Source organism: Sebastes umbrosus, chromosome 11 (assembly GCF_015220745.1).
Source record: "Sebastes umbrosus isolate fSebUmb1 chromosome 11, fSebUmb1.pri, whole genome shotgun sequence".
Taxonomy (NCBI): Eukaryota; Metazoa; Chordata; class Actinopteri; order Perciformes; family Sebastidae; genus Sebastes; species Sebastes umbrosus.
In genome coordinates this window covers 16,309,077-16,334,685 of record NC_051279.1, presented here as the reverse complement: position 1 = coordinate 16,334,685, position 25,609 = coordinate 16,309,077, and the positions used below count along the sequence as shown (strand labels likewise).

The 25,609-nt window shown below is 41.2% G+C and overlaps 1 protein-coding gene across 1 annotated transcript; it reads left to right on the top strand.

Annotated features, from left to right (window-relative positions):
- The first annotated feature begins 57 nt into the window (after positions 1-57).
- chrnb2 (cholinergic receptor, nicotinic, beta 2) lies at positions 58-25,609 on the top strand. The gene is made up of 6 exons (XM_037784607.1): positions 58-470; positions 13,215-13,360; positions 15,270-15,314; positions 19,858-19,967; positions 21,775-22,903; positions 25,321-25,609. Exons 1-6 carry the CDS (start codon positions 404-406, stop codon positions 25,468-25,470), a joined length of 1,647 nt encoding a protein of 548 aa, XP_037640535.1. The 5' UTR covers positions 58-403; the 3' UTR covers positions 25,471-25,609.

The following is a 25,609-nucleotide window of genomic DNA, read 5'->3' as shown; positions in this document are numbered from 1 at the left end:
CTCCCCTCCTCCTCCTCCTCCTCCTCCTCCTCCTCTTCCTCCGCGCGCCCCCGCCTCTCCAGCGCGTCGCATCGCGCATCGCCTCGCGGTGTTCAGCACCACGGACAGCAGCACCGCACGAGCCCAGCGCTCAGCTCACCTGGCCCCGCAGAGATATCTCTATTTTCACCCCTTTTTTTCGGCTTATAGAAGAAGAAGAAGAAGAAGAAGAAGAAGAAGAAGTGTGGACCGACGGAGAGCACCTGACGTCACCATGCCAGGTGGAGAGTGAAGGGAGCTTCGGGTCGTGAGGAGGAGGAGGAGGAGGAGGAAGAGGAGGAGGAGGAGGAACACTGCGGGTGAGCTTTGGGGTGGCCCTCTCCTCTCCATCTCGGTGGTGGTGAACACCTTTCTGGACGCTCGGATGATGATGGACGGCTGGCCGCCGCTGCTGCTGCTGCTGCTGCTGGCTCTCCTCGCCATTACGGGAGGTGAGTTAACTTGTCTCGTCTTCTAATGGCTCCATCGTTCGTTGCGCTTTTATGTGCATCATCGCCACCTTTTAATATACAAAGGGCCAAATAGCAGCGCACGTTCGAGCATTCGAATATCTCTCCAAAGTGTGGAAACAAAATGAGCGGTTATAGATGCTGAGGAGAGGTGGAAGGAAAATGACTCTTTCATGGCTGTGTCACCATCTTTCCCATAACAACAGCGACGGAATGATGGAGACATATTGGTCCTCTTCCATATATCCATATATCACATGCGCACACTGAAGAAACACTAGTAAATGCAATAGCTAACATCATTATCTGTTTATAACCTACAAGAAATCCTTCAGTTTAGGGTATTATTATAGTGTTTTATAAAGTAACACCATGTGCTAATTATTGTGTGGACTTATTAGTGAGCATATAATTATTTTGGGTTAAAATCTATTGCCCACTCCATATATCACATGCACACACTGGAGAAACATTTGTAAATGCAATAGCTTAGCATCATTATGTGTTTACAACCTTAAAGAAATCCTTCAGTTTTAGGGTATTATTAATATAGTGTTTTATAAAGTAACACCATGTGCTTATTATTTTGTGGACTTATTAGTGAGCATATATATTTATTTTGGGGGGTAAAATCTCAATTTGGCAACAAATCAAATATAATAAGGCAAAAGCATTTAAATGTTGCCCACACTGGAGAAACATTAGTAAATGCAATAGCTTAACATCATTATCTGTTTACAACCTAAAAGAAATGCTTCAGTTTAGGGTATTAATATATAGTGTTTTATAAAAGTAACACCATGTGCTTATTATTTGTGTGGACTTATTAGTGAGCCTAGGGCTGGGCGATATGGCTTAAAAATAATATTGCAATATTTTTAGGCAATATCGCGATACACAATATATATCGTGATATTCTCAAATATCCTATAAGCACTTCATAAATGCTCGATTTAACCCTTTGATGCATACAATCACACCAATATGATGATTCGTGTAGTCCCTGCAGTGAATGTCTGCATCAAAACCTTCTTGTTTATTTTCATTAGTGGTTTCAATTTTAAACTTGCATGCAAAAAGGGGGAAATCACAAGTTAAATTTAACAAAACACTATCCAACAGTATTCACTTTAACCAAATAGTTATCTGGCAATACATGCTTTATATATTTTGATAAATACATAACACACACACACACACACACACCGTTTTTAATGGCGTGTAATAAGTGTAAAGTAACTTATTGTTATGTTTACCAGTAAGCTGTTATAACATTGCTAATAATAACATGCCCACACATTGTTTTTGCTGCTAATTGGCTGAACATGAATTAGTTGCATGACACACAACAGGTATGTCTTTGTGAATGAGCATGCAGTCTACAAAACATCTAAAAAAAACAACAACTCTGGGCCATCTCCTTCTCTCTAAATAGACCCAAGGGAGAGGAAGAGAGAGAGAGAGAGAGAGAGAGAGAGAGAGGGGAAGAAATTATGTTATCACTTCCTCCCCCCCTCCTCTCCCTCTCTCATTAACACTGAGGTCTTGCACTGAGTGGGCAGGTTAATGAGAGACACGTTGAGCTAAAACAACTTCTACATCCTGTCATCAAGAGGACAAATGATGTGTCATTCAGCAGAAAGCCTTCCGCCTGTGTGTGTATAACAGCTTAGATAAATAGTCTTTTTGTCTTCATGAAGGACGTGCACTAGTAGAGTAGATGATGAGTATTATTTACGATGCTGTTGTTGCTTACGGAGCTCAATGAGGTATGTGTTAAGTGTGGAGCCATTAGGGTGTTTGGACATATTTTACCTCCGCAAGTTGGCTCTAATTTGGTGTTAATTTCAGCTCGGCGAGGGTTTGCCCGAAGCACAGCGGAAGACACGTCAGCTGATTGGTTGAATTACAGCCGCCTTAATATTTACAGCCAATCCATAGTAGTGACAGGGCAGAGGCCAGCTCAGTGCCTCTAAGCAAAAAGACAGTTTGTCACTGGCTGTGTAGCAGCACACATAACCACACTAACACACCTCCATCCACGCACACAATCACACACACACACACACATGCCTGGCCATCTGCCTCGCTTTGACTAACTGTTCATCATCACCCATGGCGACAACATGCTCCTGTTTTCTCTCTGGCACACACTCACGCTTTTTTTTGTTACAAACACACACACACACACACACACTGAAAGAGAGCTTTTTACGCCAGTAGCTCATCACAATCCATCCAGAGAAGCATTCACAAAGACAGCGTACAGTAAAATATCACTTTCACCTCCATCAACCTGCCATTTATCAGTTCAAGCACCAGCTCAACCACACACACACAAACACACACGCACGAACACACACACGTAACATTTAAATAGTTAGATTTTTGTCATAATAACAACTTTTTTATTATATTACATTCTTCAAAAACACACTGAAGTGTTTTAAAGATATAACAACACTGAGATGTATATACAGATATAAGAAGTAATAGAATTTGTTGTTCTCATACACCATTCGTAGCTATACCTACGAAAAAGTAATGCACTGTAATTCGTGTATATCCCACGAAATCATGAACCAGGAAGTATAAAGAGCAACAAACGCCACGTAGGGATGAGGTCAGGGTGGAGGGATGGGTCAAAAAGCACCGGAATTTCGCCCAAGAGGCCGATGATCGTGTCCCGTGTGAAACCAGAAGTCAATGTTGATTTATTTGTCACGTAACATCCGTACTTAATTTACGCCTAATTTACTTACTCCTAAGGTTTTCCTTAAGTAGTTTTGTTTCCTAAACCTAACCATGTCGATCTTTTCCTAAACCTAACCAATGGTTTTGTGGCCTAAACCTAACTAAGTAGTTTTGTTGCCTAAACCTAAATAAGTTGATCTTTTCTTAAACCTTACTAAGTAGTTTTGTTGCCTAAACCTAACCAAGTTGATCTTTTCCTAAACCTTACCAAGTAGTTTTGTTGCCTAAACCTAATCAAGTAGATGTTTTCCTAAACCTAAATAAGTAGTTTGGTTGCCTAAAACTAACTAAGTAGTTTTATTTTGAAGACTGGAGCAGAAATTGAAACATGTAATGCATGTTCCTGGACATTTGTAAGAAAAGGCACGAAAAACGAGGAATAACTTTTCATAAGAAATCATACGAACTCTTGTATCAGGATACTTTGCATGGACACATACATGCAACAAACTCATGAGATATTTTAGCAGTAGGCTTAATTTAATATTTGATTTTGTTGATAATGCAAAGTATTTTACAGATATAAAAGCAGATAAAAATAAGATACTCACAAGAGCGCATAAAATACATAAAAAATATAAAGCGTACTGGAGTAATATTAGGTCTCTTTGTATTAAAATACAAATTAAACAAAATAGAATATTGTAATAAATAAAAATTAATAGAGTGTGACACGGATGCGTCTTGTTTATGAAGCTGCTCTAAAGTCACTGCATAATAATCGGTTCCCCCGAGCACTTAGTTTTGTTGGTTGATCATTCCCTGAGTTCAAACAAGAGGTATGTGCACTAGAAAACGCTTCCAACGAGAAATATCATTTTAAGGAGCTTCATAAGCAGCGGAGAACTAATGAGTCATCTCCCCTTAAGGAAGAAAATCTGATTAGCATCATCCTCAGAGACTGTAAACTCAATCCACACGCAAACACAGAAGAAATGAGCGCATGGTCGCACACCTGGGCCTAAACACATTTTAGAGATTCCCTACAAAGAAAATATAAAATACATACTTAGAAAAGGCAACATGTGCACTGACTAAGTTATATTTTTATATGTTGATGGAATTAGAGGGACAAAATCAAAACTTTACATCATCAGACATGCGACAATACTTTCTTACATGAGACTTGGACATACGCAGACGTGCACACAAAAGGAGTCTCGCATTCAGAGGCTGCACAAGGGCACTCAAGGACATTTAACCACCTGTCTCAGACGCTGCCGCGAGGACGTGGCCGTCCTGTTGTGTGAGGAGGATGTCTCCTGTCATTTTCCCCCGCAGGCCATGCATAATAAACAGGTCTGTGGTGCTGAGTTGACCTGATGCGAGGGTTACTGGATATGGAGCACGGTGTGTGCGACCGTCTCATCACCACCAAAGGACGTTATGTGTGCTCGGATTTACTTTATCAGCTGCATATTAAAACAGATGCGTTTGACGCGCGGCCAAGTCGTCCTCTCTTTGCATGTGTGACCGACTGTGTGAGTGTTATGCATGATGCGCCATAATCTTTGTCCTGTGCTTTATGAATGCACTTAGTGAATATCAACTAACCATTTCCTTGGCAGTGCTACGGTCTAGAAAGTTCTGCTCAGTCAGTAGAGCCTGTCATCACTTTTCTGCTGCACTGCTCCAGCCCACTGATCTCTGCAGCGTCTCAACCCGCACATTACAACAGCCCTCTCCCTCTTTCTGTCACTTTCTGTCTCTATCTCGCCCTCTCATTTCCTCCGTCTCTATCTCCGTTTGGACCGACTCCCAACACGCGGCAGCAACAGGATAAGATCAGCAGATAGGGGGCTGCATCTGCGACAAGAAATGCGCATCAGCAGTCACACAACAGAGGCCAGCATGTGTATATGTGAGAACGTGTGTGTGATCCCGTGTGGAAAACTGTGTGCTCTCATGTGTGATTTGGGCAAGATCGAGTGTGTGTGTGTGTGTTTGTGTGAATGAATGTGCAGCAGTAGTAGCAGCAGCAGTGTGTGGCCCTGGAGATTAGAGGGAAGCAGAAGGAGAGCACAGAGGTTTAATAGAAACTTAAGCGGTGGAGAAGGAGAGGGAGATAAGAGACGTTTGGAAAAGTTACGAGTTTTAATTCAAGTGTATTTAAAAACTTGCATTGAGGCAAGGCTGCGCTTATGTTGCTCTGACGCAGGTGTGTGTAGAAGTGTATTCAAGATAACGCAAACCTTCCTCTGATCATAACATGTAGGAAAGATAAAACTGTAATCTTAAATCTAAAAGAACTCTGGCCTGGAAATGTGCGATACAACTAGAGAAAAACATGCTTATCTCCAGAGAGTAATGCTTTTGCAGGGAGTAAACAAATATATGATTTTGATCAGGACTTCTGTAAGATAAGACCAAATGTGATCTAGATACTGCACATGTATCTTATCTCCGCTCACAGGCAGCGTGCCTCGGCCTGCAGGTGATAACACGGCCTCAGGACTTATGGCTATAGCCAAATAATAGCTCAAATAATAGCTGTAATGAGAGGCATTATGCAGTTCAAATGATGTATTTTATTGCATTCCTTGAAATATGCACCACTATGGTTAGAAAGCCATACCGTCTGTCAGCCAACAGCTGAGCTCCTTGGGCTGTAAATAATACGAATAAACCAAACTGCATATGAGGATTTCATAGCTTCGGAGTTTTTCAACTGTAGTCTTTAGTCGTCTAGACCACTTAAACACTTTCCACAATGATTGACTATCTATTTGATATTCAATATGTTTTTAACTGCACTATAACAATAAAAAGAAAATCTTCGTATATTTAGCATCATGTAAGGCCTATTAGCATGACGATACATTATTGCTAAAAGGTTCACAGCAACAAAGAAATGTAAGATATGAAAGGAAGCAGTCAGTGATCTGCAGACTGCTGTCTCTTTTACTCCGAACTTTAATTGAATTGATCTTCTATCATCGTCTCCAGAGCTGCAACGATTAATTGATTAGTTGTCAACCCTTAATTTAATCGCCAACTATTTTGATAGTAGTTTTTCTAGGAAAAAAAGTCAGAATTATATGCTTCCAGCCTCTTAAATGTGAGTTTTCTTTACTCCTCTATGACAGTAAACTGAATATCTTTGAGTTGTGGACAAAACAAGACATTTGAGGACGTCATCTTGGGCTTTGGGAAACACTGATTGACATTTTTCACCTTTCTGATATTTTATAAACCAAACAACTAATCGAGTAATCAAGAAAATAATCGATAGATTAATCAACAATGAATATAATCGTTAGTTGCAGCCCTAATTGTCTCTGCATAAGTATTAATATATCAGGACTGTAACTAATGATTATTTTAATTACCGATTAATCAGCCGACTACTCTCTCGATTAATTGATCAATTGGTTGATCTATATATAAAATGCCATAAGATAGTGAAATATGCCCATCACAGATTTTACAGACTGCCTACAGTCCAAAACCTGAAGATATTCAATTTACAATGATGTAAAAAAGCAGTAAATCTTCACATTTGAAAAGTAGGAACCAGAGAATGTTCTGCATTTTTGTTTAAAAAATGTGATTTGATAGACTAATCAATTAATAAATAGAGGTGTAACGATAGATCGATATGGATCGTTGTATCGATTCAATGATCAACGATCCAGTGTCATCGATGCAAAGTGAAAATATCGATACATATCATCATCTTTAAGATACGCCTTTATTTTGAAATTCTCATGGCACCTCTATGTCTCCATTTCCGTCCAAACGCAGCTCCTTCCTAAACATTCAAACAATGCTTAAACAGAAATGTGGCACTTTATAGTGAACAACATGGAGCTCTATTTGTATTCTTTTTATTAAAAAGCCTAGATTGTGCTTCATTTAAATGTCTAGAAGTAGTAAAATTGTCAAATCATATTTTAGTTTGTTTTTTTTGTGATTTGACATAAATGTAACTGATTTTGTTAAATGGACATATGATATATGATATCGACCACAGGCCCCTGAATTGAATTGAATCAAAATCGGATCCTGGCATTTTATTTTTTTATATATATATATATCAGCAAATATGATATCGTTGTCCAAAGAATCAATATAATATTTTATCGTGATGGAAATTGTGGTTTACTCCCCTGGTAATTATCTTGTTGTTTCAGCTCTAACGTTGGTCTAAAAATTGATTATATTTATATCATCAGGCTTTTAGCTCATAAAAGGCTGCACTGGAGGAATCTGCAAATGCTTCTTTTAACTCACATCTTTCACTCTTTATTTATGTATTGATGTTTAGATCTTGCCAAGTTTTAATCTCGTGTCTCTTGTGCATTTATTACTATTATATCCTGTTAATTTGTGTGCTCTTTTTTCTATCTTTGTATTGAATTCCTGCAAATACAGCATAAAATCTGATTTTAAAAGGGCTTTGTGATTAAGTTTATATTAATATTATTATTGTGGTGTTGTTTATGAGTACAGAAGGGAAGTAGATGCACACATAGAGTTTGTTAGCGGCATTGTTAAAGTAAAGGTATGTTTCCTCATCATAATAAAGCACAAACTCAACTGGCCACACTTTCCTTGGCTGTGGAGTTTGGCGACAGTAAAGCTCCTTCCGGCCTCAGTTAGTCCACAGTGGGACGGCTTTGTTTTTGGAGTGCTGTGATATTGCGGTTGGATGGAGGATCAATATTAATATCTCAGTTCTATGGGCACTACGGTGCCAATTGGGTGTTGCTAGTAGATCAATGGATCTCTCCATTATTGATTTAAGAATATTTCAGCATAAAAGGCCCCAGCTGCAGCCAAAAAGCCTCTTTGGCAGAACGCAGAGCAGAGAGCGACCCCGCTTCCCCTCCAACCTTTTCTCATTTGAGCGAGCTGTATAAATAGAGATCATCACTGTAATAGTCTTAGCGGGATAATTCAATTTAGCTCTCGCTTCGCCCTCATTTTCTCCACATTTGTCTTTATTAAATTGGTGATTTTATATGATCAAACAAGTTATTGCATACAGTGGTTATCAAAAAATCATGAGTAAGACCTGCAGACCTTGAGGTTGATCAGCACGCTGAGATCAATGGCTGTTTAAAAGAAGGAAACGGATGTGAAGCAATCGAACACTGTGCTGTGTCACTGAAGTGTGAGTGTGAGTGTGTGCGTGTGTGTGTGCGTGTGCGTGTGCGTGTGTGCGTGCGTGCGTGCGTGCGTGGTGGTGTGTAACTTCCCTCGCTGCAGGGTCTAATGGGGAGCCCTGCTGAAATATTCATAGTGTCACATTAAGTTTGCAATATTTGCACTGGAAAACAACCAGAATACAACCTGAGCTACCAACAACATTACAACCACTCAGCTGGGCCTTTAGCATGACGGCGGCGTTTCGTATGTGGAGACGGAGACAGAGAGAGATCAGTCTTTGTTGAGAAGCATTAGTGAGTGCTGAGGATGAGGATGAACGTGTTTGTGCCGTGCGTGGATATTTTTATCAGTCTCGTTCCTGAGATAAGAATAAACCAGAAACGCTCTCTGTTTCGGTCTCTAATTTGTCTCAGTGTCGTAAAATATTAGTCCAGACTTTCATCCTGAGCCCATGCGTGGAGATGTTTGAGTAAAAATAAGCAGAAAATACGAAGACTCAGAGAATGGAAGTGTAAGCCAAGATGGCACATTCATTTTTTTTAATCTGTATCTCGATTCAGATTTGCGTGGGATGCATATGCCAGATTTCTTTTATTCTAGTAAATGCAGGAGTTGATGCGGAAATATTGAAACTGATCAAACAGCCTATGTCAAGATATATATATATATATATACAGTATATATGTAACTGTGTTCAGATCCTAGACTGTATATAAAGATGGACAATGCATATCCACTTCCTTCCACTGTACAGAAGTGAATCTAAAATATCCTGGTTATGGTAGCCGCAATCTTGAGATTTTGACTTCATTTGGAGCCAGAGTCTGCACAGTAGTGATCGGGTGGTGGAGCCGCGATATCGAGGTCACCCGCCCGAACCAATAGCGAGCCCAGCACGGCCGCAGCTTGTCAGCAAGAGAGACTCACAGCTGCCAATCATGACGTCTCGCCCCCTTTTTATAGCATCAAATGACTAATTAAAACCAAACTTATCAGAAAAATGAACACTTGAACATACTGTACATCGGCGTGATAAGAACTACCTAAAATGACAGAAACCATCTTTGGAGGAAAAATTTATTTGACTTTGACTTTTTAACATGGAGGGGGTGGGCTTTATGACCTATACTGCAGCCAGCCACCAGGGGGCGATCGAAATGTTTTGGCTTCACTTTTGGGGAGCTGTCATGTCGTCCATCTTTATATACAGTCTATGGTTCAGACCTACACAAAAAATCAAACTGTTGTTCCTTGGCCTGAATTTTCAAGTTTTTAAGATATTATCCCAACGTCAGAGGAAGAAACATAATATTTTGCATCCAATAAACTGAATCAGTTTGGCCTTGGACTGGTCTTAGTCATCTTCAGCGGTCTTTGACTGAGGAGCTTTTCAATAAGCCCACGTAAATACTTCTAATGCAGCTACTCAAACAATCTGAGGGGAATCAGCTCTCACCTGCTATAAGGTTTGGTGAAGGTGTTGAGGTCAGTTTGGTGAGCGTTGGAGCAAAGACCTTTATACATTTTTCTTTTTCATACTGTAGATTAAACTGCACAGATGCCTCAAGATGCTTAATATAATGTACGATATAAAGCAAATATAATTCCTCTCACAAGCTGTGTTTACAAAGAAAAACAGATGAATATTATGTTGACAGTTTGGTAAAACTTTTAACATGTCATCTAGTTAGTCTGAGCATGAAACTACCATTTGCATTATGAGTATGGCTGATGGCAGTGCAGGCCTTTTCTGCTTCATCATTGTTTAAGTGAACTGTATTAGCTCTCTGTCTCATCCGGCAGTGTTATTGCCTTGGGCTTCTGGGAACAATAAACATTACTCATATGGTTCAGGCACAGACAGACACTAGTGTTTATTTCCCTCATGAATATGTGCACACAACAAGACACGCGCATAAACACATGGAAAAAAAAGCAAACCGGCGCCTGTGCACAATAAACAACCAGAGTGCTACACACACACGTGTGCTGACAGGATGTGTATTGATGATGGTGGATTAGCGAGAGAAGGGGCAATAAATGGACAGTGGCTGTCAGCGGCGGGGAGATGGAGATAACAGGAAGGATGAGAGCGAGGGAGACAGTCGGGGGAGAGGAGAGAAAATACGGGCCAGCTCAGATGATGGAGAGACGGAGAAAGTGTAAAAGAAAATGAGACGGAGGAGACGGGACGCAGGAAAGAGCAGGAGATTAAAAAATAGGAGGGAGGGAGAGGAGGAATTGCGTGTTTAGTTTACGGGGCATGAATAGAGTCCTCATTGATCCAGAGACAGAGGCCATCATTCCTGCTCAGTGAACACAGCAGTGCTACAGGGCAACAGGGAGGAGGGGAGGAGATCAGGGGGGAAATAGAGGAGAGAGGAGCATGTTCAGAGGGACATAGTGAAAAACAGGAAAAATAACGTCAGTTTAGGTTTAATTTTTTTTATAGCTTTTTAATTTCCATATTTTTACATCACTAATGCAACAAATCCCAACATTTTTCTTCCATCTCAAATGTACCTGTTCTTCGTTTTCATTGAATTTCCCTTCATGTTTAAATCCTTTTTTCCTCTTTGTCGTTTGTAGTAGAGCTGCAACGATTAATCGATTAGTCGACATAAATGAATCGCCAACAATTTTCATAGTAATTAAATTCTCTGATGTGAATATTTTCTGGTTTCTTTACTCCTCTATGACAGTAAAATGAATATCTTTGAGTTGTGGACAAAACAAGACATTTGAGGAAGTTATCCTGGGCTTTGGGAAACACTGATGGACATTTTTCTGACATTATACAGACCAAACAACTTATCTATTAATCGTGAAAATAATCGACAGATTAAGCAACAATGAAAATAATTGTTAGTTGCAGCCCTAGTTTGTAGCTTGTATATTTAACTTGATATATTTACAGCCCAGTCGCATGGCAGTCGTGAAATAGTCAGGAAATTTAATGAATTGAATCCTGTACATAGGCACAAATTTCATTTTTTTTCCCGAGATGGTCAATATAAAATCAATTTGTATGTAATCAACATAACTGTGAACCAGGAACAATATTGAGCAGCGAACATCGTGTTGGGAGGAGGTCGGGGTGGATGGGTGGACTTTCACCCAGGAGACTGGTGTCAATGTTGATCTGACCAGAAGTCAATGTTGATCTATTTGTCTTGTATCGGTGTTATTTTAACACAAACCAACATCTTTTCCTAAAGCTAACTAAGTGGTTTGTTGACTAAACCTATCCAAGTCAATCTTTTCTTTAACTTAACTCAGTATTTTTATTTTGAAAAGACTGGAGCGGAAATTGACAAGTGCGTCATGTGTTGCTGCACATCTGTAGGAAAAAACATTAAACATACGTTGTTGAAAGATGTGCTGAGCGTCACGAAAAAAGTATTTTTGTTTTTTTCATGCTGAATGATTTGTTTCTAAGAAACTATCGAGCACATCTCTGGTAAACACAAGATTTAAAAGTGGTGCTTTGGTGTGATTCTTTGTGGAGGAACTCAGTGTCACAGATCTGTTGATTAAAATCAACTCATTGATTAGTCAACTAAGAATTTCTTTGGTTGAGGACAACCCTAGATTATTTTATTAATCGATGAATCATTTGGTGTATGAAATGCTCATCATAGCTTCCTATAAGCCTAAGATGATGTTTTGTCCAATCGCCAAATATGTTCAATTTACAATAATATAAAACAGAAAAAAAGCAGCTGGATAAATTACTTGAATTTCTGTCAATCAACTTATCAATTACTTGACTACATTTTATTTGGTCTAGCAGTTGTTATTTCAGTACATTTCTTGTTAGTTTTGTGCAGATGATGCGTTTAAAAGAGGGAAATAAATGTGTAGGATGAGTAGTCTGGGATTTGTGTTCTCTTTTCCCATTTATATAATCTTTTATTGTCTGTTATAGTCTTTGCTTTGTTTACAGGCTTCTCATTTATCCTTATTTAAAAAAATAAAAATAAAAGTCATACCTAACTGTCTGTTAATGTTTCCCACATCAGCTTTCTTTCACATCTTTGGCACCAAGTTAACAGTAAGCAGCCTGTGTTTATCTTCAGGGGGAACGTGTGAGAGGGAGAGGTTGCGGCACAGGAGCGAGCAGATGCCAGAGAGGCAGGGAGCGAGTAGCGGGAGACAGAGGGGAAGGAAAGAAGGAAGGAGGAGGTGCAGAACAGTTGTTTTTCCTCCATGCACCGTGTCTCTCAGTAAAAACGTCTCCCCTCCTGTGTGTGCTGTTGTGACAGCTCTTCTCAAACTCGACCGCTCACACAGATACGACTACAGTCTGCTACAGATGGAGGGATGGCGGACAGGAGGGAGAGAGGGAGAGGAGGAGGGGGGAAGACAGGGGAAGGGAAGTGAGAGATGGAGTGAAAATAACCCACAGCTACAAAAGACTGGCAGTTGGGGAGAAGTGCAACGCAGCAGAGGAGAATAGATAGAGACAGAGCAGAGGCACGGAGAGAGCGATAGAGACAGAAAGGATAGCGATAGAGACATTCAGACTGGTTGACTCATTCTCATGATGTCAGATCTTGTAAAGAAGTGTGTATCGAGCTGTGCTGACGTGCTCCAGCCGGCAGTGATGAGTAATGCCATGGTTCAAAGGCTTCGCATTCTCGATACACATGGATAGCCAGCTCTCAACGCTGGCAGTGAGGGCCAAACACAGAAACTCAACAGCACCACTGACTTCCTCTTGTACGATACATCCAATGTCATAAAGTATTTTTTTTTTTTAAAAGTGCCAAAAGAGACACAGATGGCTGCACCATTTTTGGTCTCATGATGGAGGCAGATGATGATGGAGATGATGATGATAATGTGTTCTCATTTCAGGCGGCCTCGGGGCTGACACAGAGGAGAGGTTGGTGGAGCATCTCTTAAACCCTGCCCACTACAACAAACTGATCCGTCCTGCGACTAATGGCTCCGAGCTGGTTACCGTGCAGCTGATGGTGTCGCTGGCCCAGCTTATCAGCGTGGTGAGTGTGTGTGTGTGTTTGAATCTGTGTGTGTGTGTGTGTGCACCTTTCATAGCATGAGGGAAATCCAATATGTCACTCCTCATTTAGTTTTGATTACACATTAAAAAAGACTCCAAAAGATGGCATTAATTACACGTAGAAACCTGCACTAATGTGGACTAATGCGGTTCCTTCTGATTTTTTGACTCTGCAAAAATGATTTGTATTCAGCCCTCATGGTTAAAGCTGAAATTAAGTAGTCTAATAACAGCCTGATAATCATTTGGCCCTTGGCTCAAGGCTGTTCACCTAGTTTTCCTCTAAATCTATTCAGAGCATTTAGAGAATATTTTCTTTAAGGCAAACAACCAGTGCTGGAAGAAGTATTAAGATCTTGTACTTAAGTAAAAGTAGCAATACCCAAACCTAAAAATACTCTTACAAGTAAAAGCCCTGCATTCCAAATCTTATATAAGCAACAGTAAGTCTAAAAATGCACTTAAAGTGACAGTACTCACTCCATAAGTGTTACATTTTTATATACAGTACTATACTATTGAATTAGCTTATGATTATTGATGCAGTAACAAGTAAGCTGCATTTTAAAGGGACAGTGTGTAGGATTTGGTGGCATGGTGTGGTTGCAGATTGCAACCAACCGAGTACCCCTCCACTCACTCCTCCCTTTCCAAGACTGGGGTTATGTGAGCCAGCGAGTTCAAAACCGCGGTAACGCCGTTCGCCTTGCTCAAAAGCCATCCTGACCATAATAACACTACTTTAAGAGCAATGGATGTCAGAAGGCAGCTGGCGGTACCACGGTTTTGCACTCTGCTCACCTCAGTTTCACAAGCGTGTCGGAGAACTACGGCGGCCTTCAGGTAACGTAAAACCATGAAAGTCTCTCTCTAGAGCCAGTGTTTGGTTTGTCTGTTCTGGGCTACTGTAGAAACATGGCAGAGCAACATGGTGGACTCTGTGAAAAGGACCCGCTCCCTATGTAGATATGAAGAGCTCATTCTAAGCTTACGAAAACACGATTCTTAGTGTCAGGTGATTATACACTACTGAAAACATATGAATATTATATTCCATTTCTGTTAATATATCTCTCAAAATGTTACACACTGTTCCTTTATTGTTGTAGCTCATTGTACTCATTGTATAATTGTTGCGTGGGTTCATTTCATGTATAACAATACATTGTATTTATACTAACTCAGAATAAGATTTTAATATAACTGTCAAATAAATGCAGTGGAGTAAAAACTACAATGTTCTTCTCTGAAATGTAGTGGAGTAAAACTATAAAGTAGCATTAAATTAAATAACTTGAGTAAAGTACAGATATTTCAGAGTTGTACTTACAGTAAGTATACAGTACTTGAGTAAATGTACTTTCCATCACTGCAAACAAGTTGAAAAATAACTACTGTCTAGGAGCTAGAAATGCTCATCTGAAATATATGACTGTAGTAGATCTTTATGTTGGTTAAAGAGCCAGTCCACTTATTTTACTCATCATGTTGAGTACTACTTAGCCAAACAGTTATATAAAGTCTTCTGTGGCTATGGAGGAACTTTTTAAAACCTGAGAATCATCAGGGTTATTTTGGATTGGGCTTGAAGACTTTTAATTTTTTGTTGTTGTTGCAGAAAGCGTTATGAACTGGGGATGTGGAGTTACATAACATATATAGTCATTTACAGAGCAATGAAAGATGCTATCAAGCTCCATATTGCAAGCTTGACTCAGCCTATAGGGACTAACAGTCAGGATGTCTTGGCTTTGCTGCATCAATTTTATGCCATTTTTAAAAAAAATATGTCAGACATGACCATCAGCTTGTTGCAAGTGTAATGAATCACCGAGGATCCCCTTTGATCACAGTTTTTAATGTAAAATATACCTCTTCTTTTTCTGCAGCATGAAAGAGAGCAGGTGATGACCACCAACGTCTGGCTAACACAGGTGAGACTTCTTCTCCTCATCTTATAGTAAACATACACACACAAAAATATATTAAAACAGAAAGATTATTAAAAATTAGAGATGCACAGATTGCAATTTTCTTGGCAGAGTCTGACCCGCCAATTCCGATTAACTTTAATTAACTTTTTCCACCGCCGTCCCAGAACCATCCCAAAGTCAGTGTAAACCCTCAAAAAATTATAAATATTATCCTTTTACTGTGGTTATTTGCTTAAAAACACACAAGTCAAATGTTTAGGAAACAAATAATTGTATTTTTATTTAAATATTTACTTTGATTAAAAAAAAAATCTTGGCATTAGTAGTTTTAATTATGTATTATAAGCTGCTTAGAGCTAGTGTTAGGAAGTTAAACAGGTCATAATTCTCTCTTTAATATCTGTTTGATATTGCTTTGAAAACAAACAACTGTATTTATTCAAGTTTCTCACTCAAAACTACATTTTACAAGATTACATATGTAGTAGGGATATGTATAACAAGACTCTGGCGATACGATACAATATCATGATACTGTAAGCAAGACAAATTTTTTGATTTAATTTTTGGAAAATTGTCATAGTATGAAAAACACATCAGAAACCCACCATTTTAAAATGGGCAAAATAAAACATTTGTACTGCATGCAAAACAACTTCATGGTTTTTGCCCAAAACTGCATGGGATAGCATAAAGAGGGTATTTCCTCACCAAAATTTAGTGTAAATTTGGAGCGTTATTTAGCCTCCTTCCTGACAAGCTAGTATGACATGGTTGGTACTGATGGATTCCTTAGGTTTTTATAGTTTCAAATCATGCCAGTATCTTCACTCTACCTAAAACTGAGCCCGCTACAACCTCCGAAAGATTGAATAGCGGCTGGGCCCGACGGAGCCCTGCCATCAGATTTTTAAGAGGTTAATTAAAAATCAATACAGCGTTTTGGAGAATCGATACAGTATCACAACACCTAATATTGAGATACTCATGTGTAACGATATTTTCTTACACCCCTAATATGAAGACCAAAAAATGAATTAAATATTTGATTTTGAATGGTTTCCCCTTTAGATTTCACAGTTTTACTGCCAGGTCAGTGGAAGTTCATCACACACCACAAGGGACATGGATGGTAGTGACAAATGTGGACACTGAATAATGCTCTCTCTACTACAGTATACATGCTGATTTACGTTATATAATAAGTGTTATTACACCAGTAGACCATAGCATGTATGAGCAGTGGTCCAGTTACCGGAGGGGACAGATGCATCCCTGTGTTCTTCTACGTATATGTTTTACTGGTTGTGGCTGTGCAGAGTCTAATAATCCTGCCTCTGCTCATGTGGAGCAGCAGCAGCCTTGAGAGCTGACATGACTGGTGAAGTGTCAGACTGAGAGAGAGAGACATCAAACAATACACGTCCTCCAAAAAGCCAAAAATCTGACAGGAGAAATATGAGAAGTGAGTTAAAATTTATGAGCAGGAAACACCCAAATCACAGATAACTGATGATACCAAAATCCCTTTGCATGAATGCTGAACCCCTTTTTTCTCAGCTGGTGAATTAGTCAATTTGTGGTTTTTGGATGAGACCTAACATAACCTCACGCTGTGAATAATGTGACCCTGACGGAGCTGCTTTTCTACATGGCTGGCTCTTTGCATGCTGACAGCTGAGAACATGTACACATTTACATAGGTATACAAACGCAGTCACCCACACACATCAACAACATATGTGCTTGCTTTTGAGGGCAGGTGTCAGAACACATTACACACAGTATGTTCAATTTGGACGTAAATTTAGATGTATATGAAACAGATTAAAGTTCTCTCAACAGCCTTCTGCGTATAATGTCATCATGGATGCTGCATTTTTTATTTGATTATTTATAGCTTCATGCATTTTTCTGTCTTATGTTCACACACGAACACATGCACCTGACCAAGTTGGGATTTATGACATGTAACGGAGCGTAAAGTGGCCATCAGCGCTCTATGGATCCCTCGCTATTGGGAAGCAGGAGAGCCAAGGACAGCTGTCCTGAGCCAAGACAAACTGTAATGACAATAATGCATCACAGTTATTGCAGATGACCTTACAGCGCTAACATGGCCATAACATAGAAGAGCCAGACAGATGCTTCTACGTGGCAATGTCAGTGACTGACCCACAGCATGCAGAACAAGATAATGCTGTCTTTTAAAAAAGGTTACACAGAGGACGTGAAGATGTTTGCTGATGCACACACACAGGAGCAGCCTCACTGCAGAGCTGGGAAGAGTACTAGAATTAAGCGTCTTTGAGTTCTTTAAAAGCGCTATATAAGTTGAATTTTATATTATTATTATTATTAGAATATTGTACTCAAGTTAAGTACCTGTGTGAAAATGTACTTAAGTAAAAGTAAAAAGTAGGTAAGTTAAAATGTATTTACTGCGTTACGTTAAAAAAAAGGAACAGGGGTGGTGGTGGTGATGATATATGATACAAGGCTACTGTTACATTAAAGAACATCTTTAGGCTACAAAATATAGATTGCATTAAATGTCAACTTATACACAAGTGGAACAACATCAGCAACCTTACTGTATGTCCAAATCAACAGCTGGGGCCTCTGCAGTCTGTGCATATACAACTGATTATCAATTATAAATATTAGGGCTGTCAACAAATTTGTTTTAACGCCACTAATTTCTTTAACGCAGCGGGTCCCGAAGGAGGCTAAATAACGCTCCAAATTTGCGCAAAAGTTTGGTGAGGAAAAACTGGCATGGCCATTCTTGAAGGTGTCCCTTGACCTCTGACCTCAAGATATTTGACTGAAAATGGGTTCTCTGGGTACCCACAAGTCTCCCCTTTACAGACATGCCCACTTTATAATAATCCTGTGTAGTTTTGGGGCAAATCATAGTCAAGTCAGCACACTGACACTGACAGCTGTTGTTGCCTGTTGGGCTGCAGTTTGCCATGGTATGATTTGAGCTTATTTTTTATGCTAAATGCAGTACCTGTGAGGGTTTCTGGACAATATTTGTCATTGTTTTGTGTTGTTAATTGATTTCTAATAATAAGTATATGCATAAAGCAAGAATATTTATCCACTCCCATGTGGATAAGAGTATATTATATTATATTATAAAGCAGGTTTAAGTGCTTTATAAATACTGTTAAACTATCAAAACGCTCAATATACGGAGAAACAAACACAGCCCGTATTCAGAAATTGCGCGTTTGAAACAAGCCGTTAGGATTTTCTGTCCATTTGTGATGTCACAAATATACAATATTTAGACCATCGCACGGTTTTAAACATAAACATTATAAATGTGTCCCAGTTTATTTCCTGTTGCAGTGTTTGTAAATAACATCAGATGTCAGGAAGTAAACATGGACCCTCACCGTTACCTAGCAACGCAATTCCATTGCAATTCCACTGCAATTCCGTTGAAATGCACTAAAGCAGAGCGTTTCAGAAAGAGGGTAAATACAGGTATATTCAAGCAGACAGTATGAGGAAAATAAAGTTGTTTTTTTAACATTACAGCATGTAAACATGTTCTAGTAGAAACACAAAATACAAGTATGAACCTGAAAATAAGAACAATATGGGACCTTTAACTCAGACAATTAAACAAAAATGATCGATAATAAATAGAAACCAGCTATGGCTATCAAGGCGCCTGAAACTTATTTTAGAATCAACAGTAGAATAAAACATCACCAAAGATAATCAATATAAACTCCACAGAGGCGGCAGCCTGCTAGCCAGACCCAGCGTACCCCTACTGTTCAGCCCACGTACATCATGGATATACAGTATCATGCTTGCCGGGTGGTAGGTAGGTGGAACATTTTTAAACTATGCTGAGTTACAATAATAGTAATTATAACCACACACATCCTTAATTTGACTGCGTTTGAAGTGCTAGCCCCGGCCCAGGCCCTTGAACTCGGCCCGTGAACGCAACATTTATGACGTATCACTTCCGTAGTGTACTACTGCTCTGGACGTGAAACTCTGCCCTCCTGTGACTGAAGAAACACCTGCAGCTTCTTCTCTGCTACGGCTGATGATTTATCTCCTTACAGTTTATCAGGACTTTTTTACGCGACTTCCACCTTAGTAGGTTAAAAGTAAAATGTAATAATGTAAAAAAAAAGAAATACTCCAAAAAGTACAAGTAGGCCTACACAAAAAAACGACTTTGTTACAATAATAACAGTAAATGTAATTAGTTACTTCCACCCCCCTGTGCAATTTTAAACATTGCTGATTGGTGTGTGGCTGTGTGTGTTTCATGAGAGCTTCAGTGTCTCTCTGTGGCTTATAGTAAAAGTATGATGTAAGCATAGAGGGACACACAGCACAGGATGTTCCCCTGCTTGTGATGTGTCACATTGACCACCAACTGACCGACAGACAGACACAAAGACGGACAGACAGACCTCCTCTCTGCTTCTCTCAAGGCATCCCCTTAGCTGCTGTGTGATTGGCGCACAAGTGATTAAGCGTTTAGTTTTTTATTGGTCCTCAGGAGTGGCAGGACTATCGTCTGACTTGGGTCCCGGAGGAGTTTGATGGGATGCTGAAGGTCAGGCTGCCCTCAAAACACATCTGGCTGCCGGACGTGGTGCTCTACAACAAGTGAGTCACTCGCTCACCACTTCTGAAGACACACATGGATGCATGCACGCTCTTAAACATGCACAGCAAAACAATTCTCATATTGAACTGATAATGTTTTAAAGCTAACTCCCCTGGTGATTTGATCCAGCTGCCACTGTTGTACAGTAAGTCACTTTGGATAAGAACATCAGTTTAATGCCAGAGGTTTCACTGTGCGATACATGCAGACTCGCCACACATGACTGAATATGTCCACTGTAATCTGCTCATATCACTCATGCTACATTATTATACAGTAGCCTACCTCGAGTCTCATGAGACACTGCAAAGATGGAGTCGTCTGCACTGCACGCCCAGATACATACATGTATAGTAGATGCAGACAGTTAACACATTTACACATATCCAAACTCTTCTTTCTTTTTGTGTTATTGTAAAATGTGTGACGTTTATCTATTTATCTGCATGCAGAGATGCTTGATAAATAACTAAGTATTTTAATTCAGTTAGTAATTTTTAGGCCTGGATTAACATATAAAGGGAACACAGTCCCACCCTTTGTGCATTGTGAATGCACCTTTCCATCTTCTAGTTCCCATCAGGTACAGTGCACACAGAAACCAACTAGTACGCCGATGCTAGAATACTTTGCGGTATTTTAATTAAACACCAATGTACTTAGAAATATAAAAACTAGGCATAGTTTTGATGAAATCTTAAGACACTATGGGCCCGCTTTGCCCAGTTGTTAATCCAGACTTGAGTGGAGGTCTGTGCGATATATGGTTAAAATCAACCATATGTATGCAAAATCATATATATGTAAAATAATCCAGTTTTAAATTCAATGCAATTAACTGTAATACATTATAAAACACAAACAGAAACTTGCTTTGTTGGTTTTTAATTGCAATTAGCCTGCATGTCTGAGGGAGGAATGGACGCAGACCACTCGTCTCAATGTAATGGAAACCGAGTGTCAGCCTACAGTATGTAAATCAGCTCATCAGAGTACACTGATCTGTCTGGCCTTCTCCTCTTTCCGTGCCTCCGTCCGTACTTTACTGAAGATTAAAAGATCTTGGATACACTACGGATAAAATGATTCCGCTAATCCCACGAACCCCGTCTCGACACGCTATCCTCCCAGTCCTATTCACCGCCTTCCGTCAGTCACCTAAACAGGAGGATTAGCTCTGGAAACAGCAGCACTAGAGCTGCTAATTTGGAGGACTCAATTAGATTTTGACACTAAATTTGCAGGAAAGTTGGTGTTTCTGAGAGTGTGCTTTGGAAGGTGGGTCAATTGTGTAATCAGTCAAAAATGATGAATTCTCCTTTTGCATGTGTCAAATCTCACAGCGTTAGCCGTCATTAATTAGTTCTCTTTGTCAAATGCTCGAGTTAAATGGAAATTCAATCTACAGCTTTGGTGTTGTCAGCTGACTTCTGACCGAAGCGTCTAATTCGAGCTGTTGAACTCGACCCGTCTGACCTGTGAGCCGTGTTTCCTGTCTAGACTGCGTGTTCATTCTGTTCCTCGTTTTTGTAGAAGCAGGTCTGAGTGACCCCGCTGCCCTGAGACGCCTCAAAACCCTGTTAACCTCCACATCCGCATCCGTGTGTGTGTGTGTGTGTGTGTGTGTGTGTCCTAGAGCTCTTTGATGAACCCGTTTTGCATAATGAGATGCGTCATGTTCCAGGGAAACATGGCCTCTCATTATACTTTTTGTTTACAAAATATTTTAATAAATCATCACACAGAGGTTGGTTTCTGTTTATGTCTGACACTCCTCTTCCTCATCTCCCTCTTCATCTCTCTCAGTGCTGACGGGGTGTACGAGGTGTCGTTCTACTCTAACGCCGTGGTCTCCTACGACGGCAGTATCTTCTGGTTGCCCCCAGCCATCTACAAGTCGGCCTGTAAGATCGAGGTCAAGCACTTCCCCTTTGACCAGCAGAACTGCACGCTGCGCTTCCGCTCCTGGACCTACGACCGCACCGAGATCGATCTGGTTCTCCGCGCCGACGTGGCCAGCATGGACGACTTCACGCCCAGCGGCGAGTGGGACATCATCGCCCTGCCGGGCAGACGAAACGAGAACCCGGCCGACCCCACCTACGTGGACATCACGTACGACTTCATCATTCGCAGGAAGCCTCTTTTTTACACCATCAACCTCATCATCCCGTGTGTGCTCATCACCTCGCTGGCGATCCTGGTCTTCTACCTGCCCTCCGACTGCGGCGAGAAGATGACGCTCTGCATCTCCGTGCTGCTCGCTCTCACTGTGTTCCTGCTGCTGATCTCCAAGATCGTCCCCCCCACGTCACTGGACGTCCCTCTTGTGGGGAAGTACCTGATGTTCACCATGGTCCTGGTCACTTTCTCTATCGTCACCAGCGTGTGCGTGCTCAACGTGCACCACCGCTCGCCCACCACACACACCATGCCCCCTTGGGTTAAGCTGGTGTTCCTCAACAAGCTTCCCGCCTTGCTCTTCATGCGCCAGCCCAGGAACAGCTGCGAGCGCCAGCGGCTGCGCAAGAGAAGGAGGGCCCAGGAGCAGAAGGAGGGCGGGCGCAGCGGGGAGGCGGGGGCCCTGATGGTGGGGCTCGGGCTGAGCGGCGCAGGCGGGAACGGAGGGGCGACCTCCACGGGGGTGTTCGGCAAGGAGGACAATGACCCCTGTACCTGCTATGTGAACCGGGCGTCTGTTAAACAGTTTGGAGGGGATCTGGGAGGAGCAGGCGGGGGATCCATGGATGGTCTGAACAGGGTGAGGGAGGGCCGGGAAGGGGCCTCTGGGAACCTGCCGCGGGGGAAGCAGGCAGCAGGAGGTCCCGCTCTGACTCAGGCCCTGCTGGCTCAAGCCTGTCCGGGCTTCGAGGAGGCTGTGGAGGGAGTACGCTTCATCGCCAACCACATGAAGAGTGAGGATGATGATCAGAGTGTGAGTATTATATTATCTGTGCGTTAACATTCACACCATTACAGTAATAGTTGCTCCTTATCAGAGCCTATATTGTTACATAAACAGCAGAAACATTTTGTGATAAAGAGTACAGTATAGATACAGTTTAACAATAAACTGTAAAGTCAGAGATGACAAATAATAGCAAATAAAAGAGTAATCTTTGATGAAAGTTTTAATTATTTAAAGCTGCTCTAATGAATATCTTTCAATTTAAACTTCCATCATCATATAGGCTACATACAGGTACATAGTACATGAAATCCAACCTCTGCATTTAACCCATCCTAAGCATTGTAGGAGCAGTGAACTGCTGTGAAGCGTTCGGGGATCAATTTAGGGTTCAGTGTCTCGCTTAAGGACAGTAGGAGCCTCAATCCGCTCTACCCACTGAGTCACAGCCAGCCTTTATATTAAGTACGGATCAAGTGACTGTGTAATGTGAAAGGTGTTGCTCGTATCATAAACCCACAGAGAATTATCACCCGACTCTGCATTTCCCCCTCCAGCTCTATAGGGAATGGGAATCGTGGAGCATTCTGGCTCTGGCGCTGCCATTTTTGGAGGTTAGCAAATGTTCATCATCAGAAATGTATATGCGCGAAAGACAAATACCTATAGTAAGAGAAGCAGACAGAGACAAAGGGGCTATATATTACAAAATGTAAGTTAGTTTATGATATTGATCCTTACGAATTAGGAGGACCTTGACAGCTTGTCACCCATTACAGTCACGGATGTGTTTTGGCGTTAGTTAATACCTGTCAGCAATTCAAAATGTTTTTATTCTTTGAAGGCCAATGTCTAGTTTCCAAACGTGTGGGTAGAGGACCTTCAGACCGGGGACAAAGATAAGCTAGCTAATGTGACGTTAACTGAATGCCAACAAAATGTGGCTAATCCTGCATAATTAATCTTCAGCAGTTTTTTTGACACTTGTCGTAAACAGCCAGCGGATGGCACTCTTACCTTTACCCTCCAAAAATGGCCGACTTGCTGTCGATGATGTCACATTCCCGTTCCTTATTGTTTTGCTCACTGGTTTGGTTTTACAGCTCATAACTCCACTGTTTTGGTTCCCTCTCACCATTCTCATCAGCGTCTTTTCCAAACACACACACAAATAAAATAGAAAATGCTGACCCTGTACACTACCTGCTCAGCACCAAACAACAGACAGACACAGTTAGAGACTAGCTGGGGAAAACAGCGGAGCATTTAGCAGCTAAAGAGAGAGATATTTCTGGTTCGGTACAAGCCAAAACAGAGCTGAGAGTAAATATTGGACTCACAATGTTGCCACTTGACGGCTGGATGTGTAAATAGGACACTGTTAGCCAACACGTTCACTAAATCAACTTTATAACGTGAAAATGTCAATGTTGGTTCACAGCTTTTTATCAAAATTGGTCAAAAAAACCCTGCTTAAATAACTAAACACATAAAAGTTATATTGTTTAACTAGATTCTTAAAGAAAAACACACAAAAAGGTGATGCCAATAAATCCTTTATTTACTGCTCTGCAATTACTTGCCAGCTCACACTTCAGTACTAATATATCTGTGATAAACAGATACATTGCTTGGGCTCTGCTCCATATCAAAGTGAAATATTATCTTGTCTCTGTGTGGATAAAATCATAGCATAACTCCTCTTATTTTGTGCATGTTACAAACCATAAAAAGCATCATGAGCAGCGCAGGTCTGTCCTTTCAGAGCCATATCACGTTATAGTGATACACAGAGGCCCCGTTTAGCTCTGCCATTTGAGACGCATGGGGGACTACGCCAGAGCATAAGCAAAGGAGACAGACCTGGTGACGCAATCATAGCTCCCTGAATATTCAACGCAGACATGTAATTATAGCAGCGGCGTGACGTGTGCATAGAGCACAACTGGAGAACAGAGGAAGCGAGACGGCGGAGTGAGGGTGGCATTCTTTATCACTCTTCCTCAAGGCATCTTGGGAGAGCAGCCTTCTCGCCTGGAATGAAAGAAACTGACACGGGAATTAACAGCCCTCTGTGATTCTGTCCATCATCGACATGGTTACCATCCCGTTGCCATGCCGACCGCTTTAAAAACCTCCCTCTCCTGGCACAGTGTGTCAGCTCTCCCCCTCCCCCAGTCATCATCGCCGGGGTTACAGTGTCAGCACACCCTTCTGTCTCGCTGCCCTCCATCACTCTCTCCTACGTCCTTCTCCTCCTCCTTGACTCGTGTCAGACCTCATCAGAGCTGCGTGGCAGAACGAGTCTCCGCTCACATTAACCCTTCACCTCTATTAACCCCTCTGAATAGGGAGACGCAGGGGGGGAGGCGGTTAGAAAGACAATGTGATTCTGCTCACCTTAATCTCCTCACCCCGTCCTTTTTGTCCCTCCCCATCCACAGGTGAGCGAGGACTGGAAGTACGTCGCCATGGTGATCGACCGCCTCTTCCTGTGGATCTTCGTGTTCGTGTGCGTGTTCGGCACGTTGGGCATGTTCATGCAGCCGCTCTTCCAGAATTACACAGTCAAGGTCATCAGCCCGCCAGGCTGACCGTCCCCAGGCCCCGAGAACACGCTGAACCAGACAGCTCCCCCCGACCAATCAGCAACAGCAGGACAAGGACCGGAGGTGGTGGTGGTGGGGGGGGGTGGGTCTCGGTTTTATTGAACTGGAAACCAGAACTGGAACT